A 24,884-nucleotide genomic window follows, 5' to 3' on the forward strand; every position below is an offset into this window, starting at 1 on the left:
TCCCGCGCCATTTGTTTTACTCGGGGATTTTAATGCCCATAACATTTTATGGGGATCGAATCATATAAGTGACAGAGGTCACAAAGTTGAAGACCTTATTTCTAGTCACGATCTGTGTCTATATAATACCAAAACACCTACATATTTACACCCAGGCACGGGTACATACACAAGCATCGATTTGAGAATTTGTTCTCCTTCGCTGCTTTTGGACTATGAATGGAAGGTCGCTGATGACCTTCACAGCAGCGATCACTTCCAAATCTCCCTTGTAAATCATAACTCTACAATTGATGAAGTAATTCCACAATGGAATTTAAAGAAGGCCGACTGGGCCAAGTTCGAAACACTCTGTAAAACCAGGCTGAATGAGGATACAGTTTTCAATGTTAACGATCCCATTCAGCATTTTACATCTATTTTAACCGACATTGCAGAAAAATCTATCCCCAAGTCCTCAACAAACTGTTAAAGAACCCTAAAACCTTGGCTCACTAAGGAATGTAAGGAAGCCATACGGCAACGTCGAGAAGCCTTGAAAAAATTTAACAATCATCCGACGCCCGAGAATTTAAGTAAATATCGTATCCTCCGGGCGAAAGCTCGCCGCACAATCAAAGAGAGTAAACGAGCATCATGGAAGAAATATGTTTCCTCTTTAAACTGTCGTTCCTCTGTTAAGAAAATTTGGGACACTATACGCAAAATAAGCGGAAAGAGAAAACAAAACCCTCTCCGACATCTGACACTGAACAATAACAACTTTAGTTCAAAACGTGACATTGCAAATATTCTTGCTGACAGTTTCTCAAAAAATTCCTCATCATCTAATTATTCAGAAGCCTTCCGAAAACTTACAACTCAAAAAGAAAAGTCACGTTTAAAATTCGCATCCAACAACTCGGAAAGTTATAATCAATTGTTCTCACTATCGGAGCTTAGGGAGGCTTTAGATAAGGCCCATGATACATCCGCTGGGCCTGACGAAATACATTACCAGTTTTTAAAACACCTTCCAGAATCATCTTTAACATCTCTTTTGAAACTCTTCAATGATTTATGGATTACTGGTAATGTACCAAAAATCTGGAAAGAAGCAACTGTAACACCAGTCCCCAAACCCGGTAAAGATAGCGAAGACCCCAACAGCTATCGACCAATTGCACTCACAAGCTGTGTGTGCAAAACAATGGAACGAATGATCAATTCTCGGCTTGTCTGGTATTTGGAAACTAACAATTTAATATCTCCTTTCCAAAGTGGCTTTCGATATGGCCGGAGCACCAATGATCATCTAGTTAGACTAGAAACATTCATTCGCGATGCATTTATTAAGAAAGAACATTTAGTAGCGGTTTTCTTTGATTTAGAAAAGGCATATGACACAACATGGAAGTACGGGATCCTAAATGACCTGAACGATCTAGGTCTAAACGGCCGTCTGCCCTCTTTCATATCCAACTTTCTCTCCGACAGAGAATTCAAAGTACGAGTGGGCTCTACCCTCTCAGATCTGCACGAACAAGAGATGGGTGTGCCCCAGGGCAGTATTTTATCTGTGACGCTCTTTAACATCAAAATTAATAGCATCACCAACTGTTTGACTCCTGGTGTGGATTGCTCGTTATACGTTGATGATTTTCTAATATGTTATCGGTCAAAGCACATGCATACAATTGAAAGACAACTGCAGCAAAATATAAACAAAATTCAAAATTGGGCCAATGCAAACGGTTTCAAATTCTCGAAATCAAAAACGGTATGCATGCATTTCTGTCAGCTACGAAAACATCACGATGAACCGAACCTCACGCTGGATGGAACACCTATTCCAGTTGTTGAGGAAACCAAATTTTTAGGTATAATCTTTGACAGGAAACTGACCTTTATTCCACACCTAAAGAACTTAAAAGCTAAATGCTTAAAAGCACTTAACCTACTTAAAGTAGTAGCGCACACTGACTGGGGTGCTGATAGAAAAGTCATCCTAAATTTATACAGAACGTTTATTCGCTCCAAACTAGACTATGGTTGCGTTGTGTATGGTTCAGCCAGAAAATCGTATCTTAGAATGCTTGATCCAATTCATCATCAGGGAATAAGACTGGCTCTGGGAGCATTTAAAACATCCCCGTGTGAAAGCCTTCTAGCTGAGGCGAATGAACCACCGTTATCGCATCGTAGAGAAATGCTTTCCGCACAGTATGCTCGCAAATTAAAATCAAACCCTCTGAATCCTGCTTTTTCGGCTGTTTTTCAACCCAAATACAAAACTTTATATGAAAATAAACCAAGCGCCATACCTTCCTTTGGCATTAGAATATCATCCAGCCTTGACACTACAAATATAGATCTTTCTAAAATTCAGAAAACGTCCATCTCCGAAACACCACCCTGGCTAATTAAACAACCAAAAGTTCTTTTTACGCTACACGATGGAAAAAAATCCGAAACAAACCCTTCTGTCTTCTACAACTCTTACCATGAACTCCTCACCGAATTTAAAAACTACACCAGAATTTATACTGATGGATCAACGGATGAGGAAAAGGCTGCTGCAGCCTTTTTTGTGGAAATCACACAACGCAAGTTCGCTTACCAAATGGAGTATCAATTTTTACAGCCGAAATCAGAGCAATAGACCTTGCTCTGCAACATATAGAAAAGAAACACATTTTAAACAGTATCATCTTCTCCGACTCTCTATCAGTACTCCAGTCACTAAACAATAGAAAAACTGGAGAACCCATTACTGAAAAACATACTCTTCAAAAATACCGAGCTGAGTGTCTCCCACAAAATAATATACTGTTGGTTACCTAGCCACATTGGCATTAAAGGTAACGAAAAAGCAGATCGCGCTTCTAAAATGGCACTTACTCAAGAACCATCTGATTTTAAAATACCATATACTGATTTTAAACCTTGTATCAGAAAGTTCTTTCGTCAGAAGTGGCAGGCATCATGGAATGATGCCGTGAATAACAATCTTCATGCCATCAAGCCAACTCTAGGAGAATGGACTCCTTCCTACAGAACCATTCGTAGGGAGGAGATAGTCATTGCAAGAATCCGAACTGGTCATACTTATATCACCCACACCCACAAACGTAAAAGGTGAAGACCCACCAGAGTGCGTTTCTTGCAATGAACCATTCACTGTCAAGCACTTTATGATAGAGTGCTTTGACCTACAACCAACGCGCGATCGTTATTACATTGTGCATGACATGAAAGAACTTTTTGATACTATAAACATCACTCGTATTATAGAGTTCCTGAAAGCCGTAAATATTTACTCTAAACTCTGACTTTTATGCTATCACCTTGTACAATTTGATGCAATATATATACCGTCCCATTTTAATACCTATTCATCTTTTTTACATCTCCCGTTGATCGGGAAGCTTTATTTTGCACCGTTACGATCTTACCGTTTTTAATTTCAACAATTTGTTCTTTTATATCGCTGGTCGATATAGGACCTTTTTATAAGTTTTAAAGATTATACAAATAACACTTTGTTTGGCGCTAAATAGCCTAACAGTGCTTATGCGCCGTTAAAAATCAATCAATCAATCAATCAAACTATACATGCGGCTCAATCAGCTATTGGAAACGTTCTAGTTTGTCCGATGATTCCGGTTATTTTCCGCATCCATTGTTTCAAAGGTTTATGTTGGAGTTTAACAAGAGACCTGATTTCCAAAGAATGCAGTCACATGGGATGCTGATATTATGCAAAGATATTGATAATCTCATTCATCCGTTTGTAATCTTTCCTTGAAATTTCTGTGACTTTGTCATACAAATTGCATATGTTTTGGCATTGCATTCATTGCAAAGAAGGCAAACCCTTCCTTTTAAAGATCTTAGAAATTATAATTAGAATATGTGATATAAACAATCCAGTGCTGGATATCATCGGGTAAATTCACATTGGAGCTTACGCACGAGATAGACGACATTGTGCAAATACTACCGTTGAAAACAAGTTAGCTAGGCAAACAGTATTAGGAATAATGAAACGAAACGTTCTGTTAGCTACCATGCCACTGTTCATACACTGAGCAGGGACACTATTTCAAGATGTCATTTTTACCAAACAGTACAAGAATGGCATCCACCGGTGATGCTTTCTCAGCCAAGGTACCTGTGGGTACGATACTAAAACCCCGCCTGTTGGTGCAACGAGTCTGCATTCCGAAAACATTATCAAAAACCATTCACGTCTGATTTTACGTTCAGTGAAACGCATAGAATCGGCTTAAACACATTACTATTTAATTCATTACGTAGGTGTAGTTAGTTCATTTGAATTTTTCCTGCTTATCGAATTCTCATGATTTTCAATCTGAAGTAAGTTGCCTTTACTCTACTATGCTTTTGTCACAGAATACATTCTAAAAATCACGTGGAGTCATTAGGGTACGCAAGGTTCAATAAAACTTGGGAAATGAAACTATACTTACCAACTTGAAATTGGAACCCTTGGGATCACGCGCCCACCCATCCTTACTGTCGACATTATTGACTGACCAGACACGTGACCTATGAGTCATCTCATGTGATCGATAAGGGTACTACAGGTTCAATAAAGTTATCATCAGAATTAAGCTTTGTAATTATCATGTATATTTCCGATGAGCATTCAGAATCAAATTTTAAGGTAGCATCGGCACGATTATCTACCAATGAGGTAGCATCCGCACGATCGACCATTTGTTTAAAAATATTTATACTCTACAACTAAATATATCATAATCAAGTAAATTACTACAAAGCATGAACCTACGCACATAAATTCACGTACGTTTTCATGTATAACAATAGTTTTACAACGTCTGTAACAGTCAAAATATGCTTACCATATTGTTGGGCAAAATACCTCTGCCCTGCTAAAGCCGATATTGATTTTGTTTTTCTGACAAACATCAAAACTCGTGTACTGGATTTTGCCCAATCCAAACAGGCACACTGATCTTGTGTCTGAGAAAATGAACACCAATAACATCACCATATTTTTTAAATTTATTTCAAGTGAGATTATTTTCTTTTCGAATATGCAGTTAATATATAAGGCGTACGTTTTGCGTCGTGTATTTGTTATTCACTTGATATGGGCGGCCATTTTTATACACACAAAAATATGGTATCACGGTACCAATTGTTTTTCCATATACCTCAATGCTAATGTTTTGTGAAATAAATATACTTTCTATCCTACCGCAGCATGCATGTCACACACTGTCATAGAGAACAATGCTAGATTGTCAAATTTGACAAGGACAAAACCAGGTACTCCATTGCATTTAAGAGAGATAACTCTGCTGGAACTAGACAAAGGTAAGAGTTATCTAGTCCCAACAGACTCAGTTTCAGCCATGTGTACCACATTTTTAAAAAAATCATAAAAAATACAAAATGTGATCTAGATAGGAATTAACATAATCTCACATGTTGCCAAGAGTCTGAACTGTTTTTAAGCCTAACAGAAAGTACAACTCTTACATAATGCACCAATTACAGCTAGTGTTGTTCTTTATTTCTAAATGCAACCCTGCACCTTAAGCTCCACCCACCTGGACTTGCGCAATTGGTACCGTTATACCATATATATATATATATATATATATATATATATATATATATATATATATATATATATGCACAAATAATATGGCCCGTCGACATCAAAGGCGATGATTCTTGTTTCATGCTTTCTTTGCGCAATCACATTTCTTTTCACAAAATTGTGTTTTTTCTCAAACTACATCATGTTTTCTTTTCTCTTTTTTAACTTTATTGCTCTTTGTTCAAAAACCTTTTTGATACATAAATCTTTATCATATAACCGTTTTATATTTTCTCGGCGATATATAGCCTTTCTGTGCTGATATTCCGTAAAATCGAAGGTCAACGAATCAATTAATCATTCTAGTTCATATATTTTAATAGTTTTTAAGAATTACAAGGGGGAAAAAAAAACTACAAATATTAGAACAACCGTGAGCTTCGTAAACCGTACTGCCGCGTCCCTAGTGAAGCAGCGGATAGCACTTGCATGGAAGAAATATAATACGGTGATTATGTATAGAAATGTCAATCTTTAAAGGTTAGTATATGTACCATATACACTAGCTGATTAAGTCGATTCCAAACTGCAAACAACGTAGAACTATGGTGTATATTGTTTTATTCTACTGATTACTCCTAACAAAATGTATAGGTTCAGATCTGCCGGCGCAGTACATATAATAGCAGATCTGGGTCTGTGTGGTTTGCTTTTGGACTCGATAAATAAGCGGGTAATAGATGGTAATTTATTTTGGCGTGGAATCCAACTAACTTGGCACATTTACTACTTTAATGCGTGTCACACATCATGTGGCTCGAATTTTTCACTATGGGAATGGGATTAAGAAGACGAAAACTTGCAGTTGGAATGTATTTATCTTAAAATGGGTTATGCTGAATTTCTATTTATCCATTTGTTGCTACAGGCTTCGTCTCATTTTAAAACAATCCATGCACATCAACTTGTATAAAAAAAATTGAGACCGGTAGATTTGGCAATATTCTCACAGAAAGAAATTTTAAGATTTTGTGTAGAGCTTGACGAATGCGGTTTTATGGTTTGTTATAAGTATATATTTGTTAAACAAACCACTTACTCAAAAATATTCAGAACATCCCTCAATGGTGAATTATGTAGAGCTAACTAGTTGTACTGGTAAGAAATTGTGTAATTTCGTATATCAAAGCTGACATCTGATTGCATTAAACTTGATGTTTTAATATTATTTTATATTGTCAACAGCCTCGGCGTGTCCTTGGGAAATTCACTTAGCTCCCATTTCCACGGCATGGTGTAGACAATAATGTATTGAGATCTCACTAGACAGTTTATCTGGTGAAGTTTTATCCGACAATAACCTATTGCAGAAAAATGAGAATAACTTTACACTGAAGATACAAATAAAAACAAACTAATGATTTTTATAGAAAGAATGCATGTGAAATTCTGAGGGTGGCTCAACAGGTCAATCGGGAGGATATCTTACCTACTAAGTATACCATATGTGTATCCCTGGCACTTGAAAAGTGTCCCCTTGTATGTTTCCTAAGCGGGTGGGCAAGCATGGGTGACGAAATAACAAAACAAAAAAAAACCAGAAAATTAAAAAAAGTCAACACTAGAGAACAGACCTATTTCAGACTCTGACGATGAGCCATGTGGCGTAAAATCGTTTCCCCGCTTCATGGTCATCCAGTCGAAAGACAAAGGTAAACCACGTGCCGCACTATCGCCATTTATAATTAAACAAACTATACTTTGATTAGTAGGCAAACCCAAAAAGTGTTTTTTATTAAAACTTATATCAGATGGTCTGCGTGTAGAGAGTGAACGTAAAGCACATGTTGAGAACATCCAAACAATTAAGACCTTTCATGACATTCCAGTAACTTGTTTCGCACACATATCAAAAGGCGTCAATTCTTAGCCGTGACTTGGCAGGAGTCAGCGACAATGAAATCAATGAATGAATGAAAATTGAAGGTGTCAATGCAGTCCGCAGAATTTGTATCAAACGCAAAACAATCTGCAGGACACCAACACCATTATAGTCACCTTCAACAAACCAGTAGTACCTAAGGTGGTCAAAGTTTGATTCTTACAAGTCAACGTTGATGTATATATACCAAATGCCATTCTTTGCTTCAAATGTCAATATACGGCCATGATGAAGACCGATGTTCGAGAAGCCAAGTGTATGTGGCCGATTCGGAGACCCTTCTCAAAGGGAATCCTAGTGCATGGCCACTCCGCATTGCGTAAACTGTGGAAAGGAGCACCATGCTAATTCAAAGGATTGTGACTCCCTGAAACAAGAGAAGGAAATACAGAGAATTAAGCACACCTCCAATATCCCCTATCCAGAGGCCAGGACACTTGTGCAAGCTAGAACTTCCAGACCTTCTAAACTGTAGTGAAAAACAACCCAAAAGCAACGAAAGACTCCCAAACCCATATTAATCCACCTGAATCCCCTTCCATCTCAAACATTCCACATTACAAACCTCCGAAAAATTCAATATCGACTAAAACAACATTCAACAACATTCCACCGACAAAATTACCAAACAGTTATATAAAAAGTCGCTAACAAATAGGCAGCAAAAGGGGTCTGATGACCCTATAAAGCTGCTAAACAGGTTTGGAGACTTTGAGGATATGGATGCAGAAGAAACTGTTCCATGTCCTCATGGTGGCCCTACACCTACAACCACACAATTTATCCCCGTTCTTCCTCCAGATAAATAAAGACAAATATTAATCCACGAAAGATCATACCTAGTTACATCCGCTTCGATACAAAAAGACCCATAATAAAGAACATCATCATACAATGCAAATGCCGAGGACTTAAAACCAACTACAATGACATCCTTCTGCTTTTAAACGAACATGATCCTGCAGTACTATGCCTGCATGAAACTTTTTTAAAAGACGCAGACAAGATAACCTTTTCAAACTACTTCTTTTTTTATACCTACTCCAAAACTGGTGACAGGGCCTCATGAGGAGTTTCCCTTGTTGTAAAAAAACAGAGCTCTTCATAGCGTCATTCCCTTAAACACATATTTACAAGCCACTGCTGTAAGCGTCACGCTACATCGAGAGTTCCTTTTGCTATATTTATATACAACCAGACACCAACCAAATACCAAATGACTTGGACAACTTTGTGTAACAACTGCCCGCTCCATATGTTCTACTTGGGGATTTTAATGCTATAACATTTTATGGTGATCAAACTACATAAGCAACAGGAGCAAAAAGGTTGAAGGTTTCATTTCTAGACACCACTTGTTTCTATATAACACAAAATCACCAACATATTACAACCAGGAACGGGTACATACACATGTATCGATTTGACAATTACTTTTGGATTATGATTGGAAGGTCGCTGATGATCTTCACAGCATTGACCACTTTCCAATTTATCTTAAAAACACCAACGTTACAATTGACGAAGCAATTCCACAATGGAATTTAAACAAAGCCGACTGGTCCCAATATGAAACACTTTGCACAGCTAGGCTTAACAGGTATACCGTTTTAAACGACAGTTACCCTTTTCAGTATTTTACTTCTGTTATAATCGAGATTGCATAAGAATCCAATCCCATGTCCTCACCGAACTGTAAAAGAACCCAAAAGCCTTGTTTCCCTAATGAATGTCTTTACACATTAGACAACGCCTAGAAGCACTGAAATAATTCAGTAATCGTCTAACGCCCGAACATGTAACTAAGTACAGTATTGTTCGGGGCAAAGCCCGTCGCACGATCAAAGAAAGTAAAAGAGCATCATGGACAAAATATGTTTCAACTTTAAAATCTCCTTGCTCTATAAAGAAAGTTTGGGACACAATCCGCAAAATAAATACATTCTTTCAGACATCTGAAACTAAACAACAAGAATTTTAATTCGAAACATGACATAGTTAATGTACTTACTGATAGTTTCTCTAAAAAATTAATAATCGTCTAATTATTCAGTAGTCTTCAGAAGATTAAAACGTCAAGAGGAAAAGACAACGTTGAAATTCACATTGAATAGCTCAGAAAGTTACAATCAACCATTTTCACTGTTTGAGCTGATGCAGTCTTTGAATAAAGCCCATGATACATGCACTGGGCCTGACGAAATACATTACTAGTTTTTGAAACACCTCCCAGAACCACCATTAATAGTTCTATTGGAAATCTTCAATGATTTATGGATTATTGGTAATGATCCCCCTGCGGGTCCGGGGTTGTAGAATTGTCCCGACTTGTCCTCACTACGTGCCGTAAAAGGCGACTAAGTAGGGGCAACCTGTTTGCCGTGGGTTGCGTCCCGTGTTGGAGGAGGAAAGGATCCTGGTAGTTGAGCAGAGTCTTTCCGATGAAATACACTACTTTGGCCTCTACTTCTAGACAGGTGGTCGGGATGGGCACGGTCTCGACAAATCGGCTAGCCAAGCCGAGCCCTAGGAAGTCTCTATTTACTCTCTCACCATCTTTATGTTTCTTCTTGTATATCTCTTGATACCACCCTTGCCCCTACTATCTAACCCTTTATTTTTCCTTTGTCCTACTCTCAGAAGACTTCCTAGAAGGCGGTGGCTTAACGGGTCAATCGGGAGGTGTCTTTACTGACCGCGTATACCACCTATGTATCCCGGACACTTGAAAAGTGTCCCTTTATTGGACTCCGTGGCGGGTGGGTGAACATGTGTGATTAATTTTTTTTAAAAAACAATGGAAAACAAAAACCAACTGAAGCGTTCTAAACCTCTTACAGACTCAGATGACGAACCATGTAGCGTGCAACCATTGCCACGCTTCATGGTTATTCAGTCAAAAGATCAAACAAAACCGACTGCTTCGCTGTCTCCATTTATAGTCGGAAAGGCTATACTTGGCCTACTCGGCACGCCAAAAATTGTAAAGACACTGAAATCGGGTAGCTTGCTAGTTAAATGGGAGCACAAGGTGCAAGCTGAGAATATCAGAAAATTTCAGACTTTCTATGACATTCCAGTTACTACTTTCGCTCATTCGACAACTCGTCCAAAATGTGTCATTCGCTGCCGCGACCTCGCTGAGGTCAGCGACACTGAAATCGTCGAGGGAATGAGAAATCAAGCTGTTACTGCAATTCGACGGATTTGTATCAAACGCGGTACTCAACTGCAGGACACAAACAACCATCATCCTTAAGTTTAACACACCAACACCACCTAAGGTAGTAAAAGTGGGCTTTTTACAGGTTAAAGTTGAAGTATACATTCCAAACCCTCTACGTTGCTTCAAGCGCCAGAAGTACGGTCATCACGAGGAGAGGTGTACCAGAAGCCTTGTGTGTGGCCGATCCGGTGAAACCAGTCATCGAGAAGCAGACTGCGGAGCGAACCTTCATTGCGCAAATTGTGGCAAAGGTCACCATGCCATTTCTAAAGAACGCGAGACCTGGAAAGTAGAGAAGGATATCCAGAGGGTAAAATATACTTCTAACATCCACTAAACATAGGCCAGAAAGATGTTTAAATCTCTAACCCATCTACATGGCCCAACCTTCTCAACTGTTGTAAAAATCAGTCCTAAGACAACCAAGGATGGACAAACCTAATCTGATCTACCCGATATCACATCACCTACGCGCGATCAGTATTACAATGTGCATGACATGAAGGAACTTTTTGATACAGTAAACATCACTTGTATTATAGAGTTCCTGAAAGCAGTGAACATTTACATTAAACTCTAACTTTTATGCTATCACCTAGAGCAGTTTTATGCAATATATATACTGTCCCTTTTTCAATACCTATTCATCACTCTTCATTAACATACACCATTTACATCCCCCGTTGATCGGGAAGCTATATTTTTCACCGCTACAATCTTATCGTTTTAATTTCAACTATTTGGTTTTGATATCGCTGGTCGATATGAGACTTTTTATAGATTATACATATAATATTTTGTATAGCGCTAGATAGCCTAACAGTGCTGATGCGCTGTTAAAATACAATAAATCAATCAATTGATAATGTACCAAACATTTGGAAAGAAGCAACAGTAACACCAGTTACCAAACCAGGTAAAGATAGCGCAGATCCTAACAGCTATCGACCCATTGCTCTGACGAGTTGTGTATGCAAAACAATGGAACGAATGATCAATTCTCGGCTTGTATGGTACCTGGAAACTAACAATTCAATATCTCCTTTCCAAAGTGGCTTTCGATATGGCCGTTGCACCAATGACCATCTGGTTAGACTGAAAACATTTATTCGCGACGTATTAATCAAGAAAAAACGTTTAGTAGCGGTTTTCTTTGATTTAGAAAAGACCTATGACACGACATGGAAGTACAGAATACTAACTGACCTGCACGAGCTGGGTCTTAAAGGCCGTCTGCCCTCTTTCATATCAAACTTTCTCTCAGACAGATATTTCAAGTTACGAATAGACTCCGCCCTCTGATATGCACGAGTAAGTCATGGGTGTGCCCTAGGGAAGTATTTTATCTGTGACGCTTTTCAACATCAAGATCGATATCATCACCAAGTGTGTAGCTCCTGTTGTGGCTTGCTTCTTATACGTTGATGGTTTTCTAATATGTTATCGATCAAAGCACATTCATACAATTCAGAGACAACTACAGCAAAATATAAACATTATTCAAAATTGGGCCAGTACTAAAGGTTTCAAATTCTCGAACTCTAAAAGGCATGTATGCCTTTCTGTCACTTACGAAGACATCATGATGAACCTAAACTCATGCAGGACGTAACACCTATTCCAGTTGTTGAGGAAACAATGTTTTTATGTATTATCTTCGACAGAAAACTTACTTTATTCCAGACCTAAAGAACTTGAAAGCTAAATGCTTGAACTCTATATCTACTTAAAGTAGTAGCGCACACTGATTTGGCTGCTGATAGAAAAGTCATTCTCAAATTTACATAGAACGTTTATCCGATCTAAACTTGGCTATGATTGCGTTGTTTATGGTTCATCTAGGAATTCATATCCGAGGATGCTTGACCCAGTTCGTCATCAATGAATAAGGTTCGCTCTGGGAGCATTTAAGACATCCCGGTGTGAAAGCCTTCTCGCTGAAGCGAATGAACCACCTTTGTCGCATCATATAGAAATGCTTTCCGCATGGTATGCTCTCAAACTAAGATCAAACCTTCTGAACCCTGCTTTTTCCGCTGTTTTTTCAGCCCAAATACAAAACCTTATACGAAAATAAACCAAACGTCACAACTTCCTTTGGCATTAGAATATCATCCAGCCTTGACAGTAACAAACTTGATCTTTCTAAAATCAAGCAAAGGTACATCTCAGAAACACCTCCATGACTACCTAAACAACCAAACGTACTTTTTGCGCTAAACAATGGACACAAAATCTGAGACAAACCCTTCCATGTTCCACAATTCTTATCTCTCCTCACCGAATTGAGAAATTCGCAAGAATTTATACTGATGGAAAACAAGATGATGAAAAGGCTCCTGAAGTCTTCGTTTTTGGAAAACTCATAATACATGCTCGCTTTCCAAATAGTACATCAGTTTGTTCAGCCGAAATCAGAGCAATAGACCTTACTCTGCAATATATCGATAACCAACGCATTGTAAAAAGCATCATCTTCTCCGACTCAATATCAGTACTTCAGTTACTCACAATAGTAAACTTGAGAACCCATTATTGACCAATATTCTCGTCATAAATACTGAGCTGTGTATCGCACAGTATTATATGCTTTATTGGCATTAGAGATAATGAATAAGCAGATCGCTCTGCTAAAATGGCCCTTTCCATAGAACCATCTGATGTTTTTTTTGTTTTAAAACGTATACTGATTTTAAGCCTAGTATCAAAGAGTCTTTACATCAGAAGTGGCAGTCAACATTGAATGATGCATTGAATAACAAACTTCATGCAGGCAAGCTAACCCTAGGAGAATTGACTCCTTCCTACAGAACCATACATAGGGAGGAGGTAGTCATAGCAAGAATTTGAATTGGTCATACTTATATAACCCACTCTCACATGCTAAAAGGTGTAGACCCACCAGAGGACGTTACTTGCAATGAAGTTTTCACTGTTAAGCACATTATGACGGAGTGTTTCGTCCTGCAACCTACGCGTGATCAGTTATACAATGTGCATGACATGAAGGAACTTTTTGATACAATAAACTTAACGTGTATTATAGAATTCCTGAAAGAAGTAAACATTTATTCTACACTATAACTTTTATGCCGTCGCCTTGAGCGACATAAAACTTTATGTAATGTGTATTAGTTTTCAATAACTTTTCATCTGTCACCATTAACCTTGACTTTCCCCGTTGATTGGTAAGCTTTATTTATGACCTTTACAATCTTGTCGTTTTACCTCTGGTTTTAAATCACTGGCCGATACGAAGCCTTTTACCACTTTTAAATGATCTTACATATAACATTTTGTATGGCGCTAAATAGCCTAATCGTGCTGATGCACCGTAAAAGTACAATCGATCAATCGTTGACTGGCAATCAGGTTAATTTCTTGTACAACTAGTGGCTTTTATACTGAACCAACACTGCCACCAACCCCTCTTTTTACAGTCATTTTTGACAGCAAACAGCTATATTGAATATTTTCCTGTGACAAGGTAGCTAAAAGAATCAGTATGTGCCTTATGCATGAATAAGGTTCACTAGTACTATAACATATTATCTTGCTTTTCATCACCCCTCAACAATTGCGACTTCTGGATATTTACCTCTGCAGCTGACATACGTAAATACGTATGTCAAGTGGCTATTCATTTGCAGCCAAAGTTACTCATTTGATCTCCAGTGCTAACTATGACAGGCAGCCACCAAACAAGCCAGCCCATTTTTATTCCTAACTCAAAGTAAATCTAAACCACATTACATATTTAGCTTCTAAGTCAATTTATAAATGCTAGACTTATGATAATTAGAGTCATTCCTTCTACCTAAAAAATTAGGGAGGTGTCAAAATACAAAACCATCTAGTAAGACCGTCAAAGTGCCTGGAGTTAAATCTTAAGAGGTTGATCAATCGTTGTTTTCGGTAAACTGGTTTGAGTGATGCGCTGTTTGCCTCGCGTTCGATTTTACGTGATTAGGTGGCAGGGGATAGTTTCATAAATTGGCCCCTATCAGATTTCTTAACTTAAGGCTATGGTGTGACTTTCCCAATGTTATTGTTTACTAATTAAGGATATGACTATAATATGAACTTGTTATTTCGGGCTTGCTTTGTTGTTGAAACTGATTTGATGCACGTACACCTCCTATAGTAACTTTACTGTATGTAGACAGCGAAATACCAATAGTTGGCTAGGAAGAAGAGCTAGCCAGTCATACCAGTAACCTTGTGGGTTCAGGGCAAGTAGATTATCTCAAAACCATCTTGGATTGGAACTATTTTTAATTGTATCAGCCTGGTTAGTCCACATGTTTTGCATGATTATCACCTAGGAAACGGGCTTGTTTTTCCACTCTGAGCAACATGGTGTCGAAAATTACTTTCGGATATGAAAACTTGCAGGTATAAACTTATGGTTGGGGTGCATAAACTTATTTTGCTATGAACTGCTACTGACTTCTCTGGTGAAGCGAATAATATTCGTATATTTTTTAATATAGCTATCCAAATATATGGACCTTTTCAACCTTACTTGTTTTTTTATTTATTTGTTATGTTTTTATAATAGGCATGTACATGTGGCAATAACTTTGGGCGTAAAACTATCCCTTGCGCCCTATTGCGGTCAACAGCGTTACTTTGATTTTCGACGATTGAAAACTTGCTTATCTTATCAGAGTGTGACGATGAATCGTGATAACTTTTTTATTTATTAAACAAGGGCAACACACAATACAATGTATCATTATGAATCATGATTCATATAACGGCGATGCTGTTCAATAACACAGATAAATGCTAACAAATACCAGACAAATAGAACAAGAAAAAGTACAGGGAAAAGAGGAACATAAAAAGAGAATTGAAAGAACGAAAGCGAGAATGAGGAACCACATATGTGTTCTTTGAAATATATTAAATCTCTTCAACCTCTTCTCTCTCTCTCTCTCTCCCTCTCTCTCTATCTCTCTGAAAACATGTATTGTCATGTCTTCGTTCAAAGTTTTGAGCTCATATGCATTGGATTTCCACATGCACAAACATTGTTGCGGCCCCAAAGGTACAAACTAATACCAACCGAAAGGAATATTAAACACAATACAAAACAAAAATATTGATAGTTTGTCAAGGAATAATTTGCAGTACAGCTACATTTGTCTTTTGTGTAATCAAGCCATGTATGGTTTCCATTTTGTGCAGTTAGGGTCGTTAGATGTTTTTTATTTATTTATTTATTTATTTATTTATTTTTATTTATTTTTATTTATACATACATACATACATACATACATACATACATACATACATACATACTGTGACGTTCTGTCGTATTGGGGTGGGGTTCTCCCAATATAATTTAATTAAATTAAATTGAAAGTTCCACCCTGGCTCGTTAGGTTAGAAAGTTAAATTAGTGATGATGTAGATTTACAGCTCTGAGCCCCCAGTCAGCAATGCCGACGGTTAAATTATAGAGAACACGAAGATGAAATTCAATCAATAACAATTTAATAAATGTGATAATTTAAAACGATAACTTCCAATCACTCGTCTTTCCCTCGACCAAGTGACAGCCTAATTCATCCCGTGATTTACAGTGTGAGTTCGATTTTCCCCCTGTTCTTGCATCTACTCATCTATTTCTTCCCGCTGATTCCTTCCTTCTTTCCGTTCCTCTAACTCCTTCTTTGTCTCTGTTTCCTCTCTACTATCTCCTCCAGCTTCGCTCCAGACTTCAACTTCTCCTTTCCCTCTCTATTATCTCCTCCTCCAATTCCGCTCCCAGACTTCAACTTCTCCCTCTTCTTCCCTCCTTTCCTCCGTCTCTCTATCCGAGACAACGGGACCAAACTTTAACTGGTCTGTCCCTCAAAGCTTCCTGTGAAAAACCGCAAGGCGTTAACAAATGTTTTATCGAACCTCACCTCACACTATAACGACAATTAACCATCAGATAGCTGTCACTGTTTCGGCCACGCATGCATACACATCGAAATTCCCACACACTTCTTGCAGGGTAAACAATGGCGTAATAACACAGTATCAGCGAATTGTTATACAGACATCAATACATTGCGTCACGTCAGTATATACACATATATATTTAATCTCATCGTACTACAATCTGACAAAATCAGACGCATGTCTGTGCATTACAAATATTCAACAATGGCAAAATCTATAATCATATGAACATATGTGTTAGTCTACTATAAAATACCCACATAGTAAATTACAATATTAACTCTTACGACGGCTGGCAAGCTATATAATTCTTTACAAATATCAACTCATTTCTTCAAAATATGCAAACATATTAATAAAACAAAGTAATTCTTCGTACTACGATTCTAGTACTAATAAAGTTTACATACGACCTACAATTAAAATGCAGTCGCATTCCACAAAGACCGAACAAATATCTACTGACCTTTGAAGCTTCCTGTACTTAGACCTTCCCGCTCTAAGATTTTCCCGCCAATAACGAATGGCTATTTGGAGTTACGCTAACCTCTTCTCTGGGTAATTTCTCTCAGCGAACTAACTTTTGCCGGAAAACTCAGGGATATCATTCTACCCAAATCAAGGTCTCCCCCCCCCCAATCTCGATTCTGATTGGGTGGCGCTGTGCCCCTGTCCAATCGTCTTAGCGGCCAGTTCAACCTGTCTGTCTGTTTGCAGGGGAAAGAAGTTAGGACACTCCCACTTCTTCAGGCAATTTCGTTTGGTCTTGGAAACATTTCGACACCTAGGTGATAATTGGCTGTCTGTGACTTCGCAACTCCGATGTCCGGTCCTTCGATTCTAGCCACAACAATCTTACGTAACGGATTAGTGCTAGCCTTCGGCAATGTTCGACATCAAACAATGACCCGTCAGAATTACCTTGATTATACATGTTTCAAACTGGGCTACTCTGGGTCGGGGTAAACATGACACATACATACATACATGGTCAGAGCGTCTGCCTAGATGCGGGAGGTCGTGGGTTCGAACCCAGGCCGAGTCATACCAAAGACTTATAAAATGGTACTAACAGCTGCCTCGCTTGGATCTCAGCATAAAGAGGTTAGTGTTAGGCCTGGTCGGCCTGGTGTCAGTGTGGGACATGCTGCTAAATGTCTGCGACATGATGACCCAGTGTTCGACATCACTATAAACTGCCACACTGCAGATATCGTAGCGATATGACTGAAATATTGTTAATGCTAAGATAAAAATCCAAATCACACACACATACATACATACATACATACATACATACATACATACATACATACATACTACACAGAGTGCATGCAAGCAGTTCTAACTAAACTATACCTGTAGAATTGTTCCACAGCAAAAAACAATAGACATGCAAAAGTGTCAGTCTATCCAGACACCCTTCCATCATTCATCTGTTAAGATATGTACTTGCATATATAAAATATATTACATGTCTTTCTCTCTATAAATTCACCCATCGCCATCCCAGTGGAAAGATTCATTTACCACACAACACAGATTCCCAGTGTTTACCTCAGTATCTTGCCTCTGCACTCACATATTTCGCTGTTGCTTAGGAGAGAGGGAAGAAACCCTTGAACTCTGCTCGCCTGTTATTAGTGGCTGTAATTCGTCAGTGCAAGCGGAATGAGGTAAGTTCTGTTATAATTAAAGCTTTTTCTATTGTTTAGATTTTGGCAGAATATAGTTGTTTGCAGTACACAAACGTGTATGTGTGTATGTTCCAGTGAGGGGGTATTACACAAACGTGTATGCATGTATGTTCCAGTGAGGGGGTATTACACAAACGTGTATTTATGTATGTTCCAGTGAGGGGGTATTACACAAATAAGACGTGTCTATCTGATCTGCCTCTCCATGCATGCGTTTGTACGTGCATTATGTTCACCTACAATATTTCAGGTAGAAATACTAAATTCAAAGTTCAGTCGGCAGTGATTGGTATTGTTGATCTCCAAAAAAATTCCTAAAACGAGAGTGGAACCAACAGGAATAGGATATGCAATTTGGGAGAAGCGAGTAGATGAAAGTAAAAAAAAAAGATGGGAAATAACCTCATCCCCCACCCTGAGGCCCAACCTTTTTCCGAATTATGGGACTTATTGTATCATGGTTGAATTGTTGCGTCTCGTCGTCAAGCATTAAACCTGCAGAAAAATTAATGAATACCAGCTGTCACCTTAGTCAAACTATTAAGACTGTACTACTTGCAATTTTCATCTTAACCTTGGTGCTGAGATAAGGTTGTGAAGGACTGTATGACGGAAAGCAATGTTACTAGCATTTCTGTATTTTTACTTTATTTAGATAGCCACGGGTGTATGTAGGAACGCATATTTCTAATATGTTTTGAATCTGTATTTTTAAGACATTTATGTACTTTTTTGTTGGTACATTGCAACAAGTTTCTAACATATTTACCCTATATTTGTTTATAGTTGCACTATATACTTACATGTACTTTGAACGGTTTTATCTTCCTAGCTTGAAGGGCAAGAGAGTCTTTTCAGTGCTTTGTCTTTATATTTTATGAACTTAACTTTCAAACTGTAGGACTATATAGTCAAAATTATGCTGACGTGTCCTTAAACCCGATACGTTCATTGAAAATGGATATTCGGAAACTACCATAGTTTACCATTGTCACAATGTTGATGCTAATTTCTAATGGTAATAACTCTGTTCCCGATTCCTTAATATCTAGTTGTCCAGCAGTAAATTATAAATGCGAAGTTTGAAATTTTTATGTGATGACTACAGACAGTTGTTGTCGCAAAATGTACATTTTTGCAGATGCCGTATACTGCGTTTTTTATTTTTATTTCGGCATTCCTCTCGAATTGCTTTTAGATTTAAGAGCCTGGCCTATTTCCATGAATACTTAATTATCAGAGGTTTGTGTAATTTTGCTCCTGCAGTACAGATAAGGCTATTTCACGCATTTATTTATTTATTTATTATAAATGGATGTCTGGTAGTTGTCGTTTTTTTTCTTTCTTTCTTTCTTCGCTGCGCCTCGTGATCCGAATGTGTATACTGACCCATTTGGTTACAAGAAAAGAAGAAACACGCAAATTGTTGGCATTCCTAGAACTTTGCAACCGTATAATTGTAAATTTTTATCGACTATCGTTAATGCAATGAGATGGCGCTCTGAATACCGTATGACTCATTTTGAACCATCGATACTTTGTAGATTGCATGGTTTTCCTAGACTTAATACATGAAAGAGAACATATCTTGTTTAGTGACATTTGCATTTTTGTTTTTCTTTTTTTTTTTAAATTTGTCTGATACTGATTTCTAGCGCTGAAGAAAGCGCAGTATTCGGTACATTCCTATAAGAGCTTTTGAGGTAGAAAATCTTAAGTACACTCAGAAACTGGAAACGTTGAACTTTGAGAATAATTCCTTAAATCAGTCTTTGTGGAGATAGCTTCCGCTAAAGCCTGGGAAATATGTCATCATAATAAGAGAAGAACTTTCGAGGATTTTTTTTTAACTTCCTATAGTTCTTTATCGATGAAATTGCTCTTTTCAGCAGCTGATGTCATAAATTTTGTCTTCCATCAGGAGTCTTTACCAATGGTCAGACTGTGCTCTCAGATTATATCTTAACTGGTGCTATTTATTTATGGATGGTTAAACGTTTGAAGCTGAACACTATCAAAGCTCAGATGTTCAGGCTAATATCGAAAACTCAATATTTACCTATCAAACTATTAGCTTATCTGACAAGACATACTTAACTTATAAACAAATATAATGCTTCACAGCTTTCGACCATAAATTCCGAGAAGACGTAATGGTTAGGGGGAAATGAAAAATGAACAATTCTGCCAGAAGACCAAGCGCACGGACACCATGAGTCAAACCAACGCACACTGCAGTTTTCTCATTCATCTTTTTGATACCGCTGCTCCATCTAACACAAACTGCTCATGCAAACTGCATCTGCAACTAAATGTTTGCCCGCATGATAATGTTTAACTTTAATCATTATTGACACCGATCTCTAATTTGTTGGTTTTTTAAAAAAAATAATCCGTATTATGGGCCTGGAGATGACAGGTATTCTTGATGCTAAGTTTTCACTCCGGTAATATGGTGATGTGGGTGCCGTATATGTATGTATGTATGTATGCATGCAGGTAGGTATATATGCATGTGTCTGTGTGGTATATATATATATATATATATATATATATATATATATATATATATATATATATATATATATATATATATATGTGTGTGTGTGTGTGTGTGTGTGTGTGTGTGTGTGTGTGTGTCTGTCTGTCTGTCTGTGTGTGTGTGTGTGTGTGGTTCTATTTGTGGTGATTTTGGATGCAATAAAGCGATGCGTGGATGGCGCACATTGGGTTCGCAAGTAAGTGGGGATGACAGCTAAAGACGTAAGGGCAGGTAACACCTCAGCTGTAATATGGGCGAGCTTTCTGTACATAGTGTGTTTAAATTATTCAACCTAGATGAAGAAAAAAACATTTCAAATGAAATGCACAGATACATTTTACCTTTCTAAGACATTATGGCAGAATCGCGACATCCTATAACTTTCGTGTTCATTTGAATAATAAGATGCTGTTTATTATACTAGTGTTATAAGGCATGACCTTTCGCAATGAATGTATTGACATTAATAATAAATAAGTCCGGAAAAGAATAGAACATAGTGCAATTTATTAAAATTGAATTATCCATTAAATCTCGATAATACCGTGCTAGTTTGCGTTTCTGCTCACCGGGCTCAAGAGAGAGAGAGAGAGAGAGAGAGTAGGGGTCATGATTCTCAGTATGTGACAGAAGCCTAGTTAAACATTCATACAAATTTTAAAATACGGACATTCGCAATATCGATATACAAATAAGGAAACGAGCTAGATAATATTTAAATATACGCATGTGCATATGTTAGTGATGAATACAAACTTGTGCCATTTTCTTCTTTCTTTATTTTCTTCAGGTCAGCAGACGTTTACTTTATCATTTTAATCCTGATGCACAGTAGTGTGGCGTATAAAATTTTCCAAGATGCAATACCGAACGGCAAGAACGTGCGCAATCCTTGTGATATAGACATTGTCTGGAATGGAGTCGGTCACAAGAATCCGGGTGGTGGCGGGGACAGAAATCCATTCGGTACAGATTTCGAAGCAAATAGAAAGGTAAAATATAAACTTTTGGACAGGTAACATAGTGAATTCCTCCATACCACCAACACAGATGTTAGTTTTTGACAGCTTAATTAACATGGTCATTATATGTTCATAATTTTTTGCTCGTGTTGATTAGTGAGTCCACCCCACCCCACACTTTACAGCAGGTCTTAAATGTAGCATCACAGACGTAAGGAAAAAACTATTTGCTCTTGAATATATATATATATATATAAATTCCATCTGACATTTGGCAGATTTGTCATTTCTACTGAGTTTGACATAGTAAAGTTTGTCGTAGATTTTTACTTGGGGGTTGGATTCTGACCATGAGATTATTTTCATTGACCGTTCATCTGTTTGTTGATTAGTCTATAGTTTGCAATCTTAGATCAAGGCAGGGTTACAAAATTACAAAAACAGAATGATCGGGATCAAATTAAGGAAAACTGAAATTCGGATATGACCAACCAACAAAATGAGAAACAGTGGAAAGGACCGGAAAGTAATCTCATGGTAGCCGCCCGCTATCTGTTTGTTGGTCAATCAGCATTTCACATTTTTCTCGGTGGATCTCTTTCCCCTCCCCCTTCTATATGGACCTTTGTGGCGAGTTATATACTAAAATGCATGAAAATCGAGCCTAGCAGATTTTTTTGTTGTGGCGCGCGACAATGTCTCTGGACCTATAGACGTCAGACTAATAGACAATTTGACCAGCGGAGAGAGAAAGACAGATGGAGGAGAAAATCAATTGTGTCGTCGGTAGCAATGGTAATTATAAAATTTTACTTAGATCAGTTTTCAATAGATCAAAATGCTTGAATTGCCTCGTGTTGGCTTATAATTTTCGCTACGTTTATAGCCCCTACACCTTTCAATATACTCTCCGTTTTCACACTCACTGTTCGATAAGCTAGCAAAGCTATGTTTGCATTGTTTTACTGTCTTCATTAAAAAAAAATATGTCTAAATCACACGTGGGTCTTTTTTTTATTTATGTAATCGATTATATTTTAAACTAGAAGTTCCGAACAGAAGCAAATTATCAATTTTCAAAGCTCAGAAAGCTGCAGAACTACATTTTGTAGCGGACACACTGTACATGGATGTGAAGAGTTCACATGTTCCGTGAACAGACGGTCTCCCTTTAGTTAGTCTTAACTCGGTTGGGAACGCAGCTATGTGTAGAGTGGTGTTGCGAGGATTCGAGGCCCACAGAGGAATGTTCTTTTGTGGCGCCCCTACATTACTACAGAGAACAGTTTTTGTGTCAGCTGCCAACCTCCCTTTTCCCCATCCTCATACGTGTTTTGAAGAATTGTCCCGGATATTCTAAGATGAATATGAAAAACAACGGATTTCATCTCCAGAAGAGCGTTCAACGGTAAACCCTTTCGCCAGGAATCCGAGCGAAATTGTCACATCCCATCAACCCACCCACACACACGCCTTAGATTGACGATAATATGCCCTTGCAAATATTGAAAAATCTGATCGAACGTCATCTTCAAGGCAAATGTTAACACGTGTCAGGAAAACTGTTTTAAATAATCGTCTCTTTTATTACACAAACAGTAACTGCAACATGAAAAATCCGAATCACCTGATAATGCAAAAGCAGATCTTTAAACGGAGCTACTGTATAGTCCTCCACACAGATAATCATGACAGATTGTAGTTGCTTGAGTAAAACGACTGGCAACTTGGAGCCGTCTTTTCATTAAGCCGAGAAGCCTTTACTTTTATCTTACTTTGAGTTGAATTTGGGCAGGGTCTATTGTGATTTTTGATGACTATCTTAATTTATAAATAGTACAACGTCACGTCGGAGAGGTCTTCTCCAATCTACTTCTTCTCGGTCATATTTAATAAACAAAAACTCAATTAAGTAAAACTTTTTCGGTAGGTAGGTATATCAAAAATGCGTTCTTTCTATACTTATGCGGGTGCGAATCCTACTAATGGATGAACCCGAGTCGGCTACCATGTTGTGTCCCTAGTCAAAGACACAATATTCCAGTTGTGTTGGCACTAAAATAATCTGCTTGCATTGACGTGCCGGAAAACACCAACTATCCAATCTTCTCTCTCTCTCTCTCTCTCTCTCTCTCATTATTTCTTGACCCATCGCCATCGAAACCAGGACCATTAGAACAATAATTCTGGATCATGGTCGATTTAAAGGCCCAAATGTCTGGAGACATTGTTAACTACTGTTTATGTTACGGATTGTTCAAGACGAGAAAGATGTGAGATATTTTGATATGGTGGTCGTACTCGAAGGCATGTTTTACATTCATTTCCCAGCGACTGTAAAAGTGTCTGAACGGCCGATATTATTATATGTCAAACAATACGGTACCGTTATCAGAAGACTCTCTGCCTGATAAAAAAAACAGCTTTTACATTAGAACGTGTCGAATATGAGAGCCGTAAAAATTATGTTCTTTCACAAAACAGTATGCAGATATATCCGGTGGAGTATGTCACATTTGGTTTAAATAAGTTCTGGTAAAATATGAACTATGTATCCATAAGGATTTAAATAATGAGCAAACGTCAGATAGGCGGTAGTAATTTACAATTTAGGTCATTCCAAAGCGAGTTTACTTTCGTGACTGTAATAAGGAAACGAACACACTCTTATATCACACGTATACATCGACAGCCAGTCTTCACTGGAAAATAGTTTGACGATGACTGCAAGAAGATAATATTTCAAACGTAAAACGTTGATAATTTTATCCTGTAAATTAGTCTCATTTTCCACCAAGGCACATAATTCTTCCTCTTTCAAATGTAAACATGGTTATATTTTCACACAATTACTTTTGTCTCCTTATAGTTAATTTAAACTTTCTAAAAACCATTTTGAACTCAAGTTCGAATTAAAGAGACCATTTAACAACGATATTATTGTTTGATTTTATTTCTTGTTTTGTTGGAGGGGGGTCTTCC

At 37.8% G+C, this 24,884-nt stretch overlaps 1 protein-coding gene across 2 annotated transcripts in view; it reads left to right on the forward strand.

Annotated features, from left to right (window-relative positions):
* Nucleotides 1-18,232: 18,232 nt before the first annotated feature.
* The window catches only part of LOC149778317 (tyramine beta-hydroxylase-like), a 58,558-nt gene continuing 51,906 nt past the window's right edge, over nucleotides 18,233-24,884 (forward strand). Inside the window, exons 1-2 of one of the 2 annotated variants that reach the window (XM_089939129.1) lie at nucleotides 18,233-18,377; nucleotides 21,731-21,932. In XM_089939129.1, the coding sequence (XP_089795255.1) occupies nucleotides 18,373-18,377; nucleotides 21,731-21,932 (207 nt within the window). In that variant the 5' untranslated portion in view covers nucleotides 18,233-18,372. The remainder of the gene's footprint in view (nucleotides 18,378-21,730; nucleotides 21,933-24,884) is intronic. The other variant, XM_089939128.1, reaches the window with a different exon arrangement.

Source organism: Sinohyriopsis cumingii, chromosome 17 (genome assembly GCF_028554795.1).
Source record: "Sinohyriopsis cumingii isolate HCF-2022 chromosome 17, ASM2855479v2, whole genome shotgun sequence".
NCBI lineage: Eukaryota > Metazoa > Mollusca > Bivalvia > Unionida > Unionidae > Sinohyriopsis > Sinohyriopsis cumingii.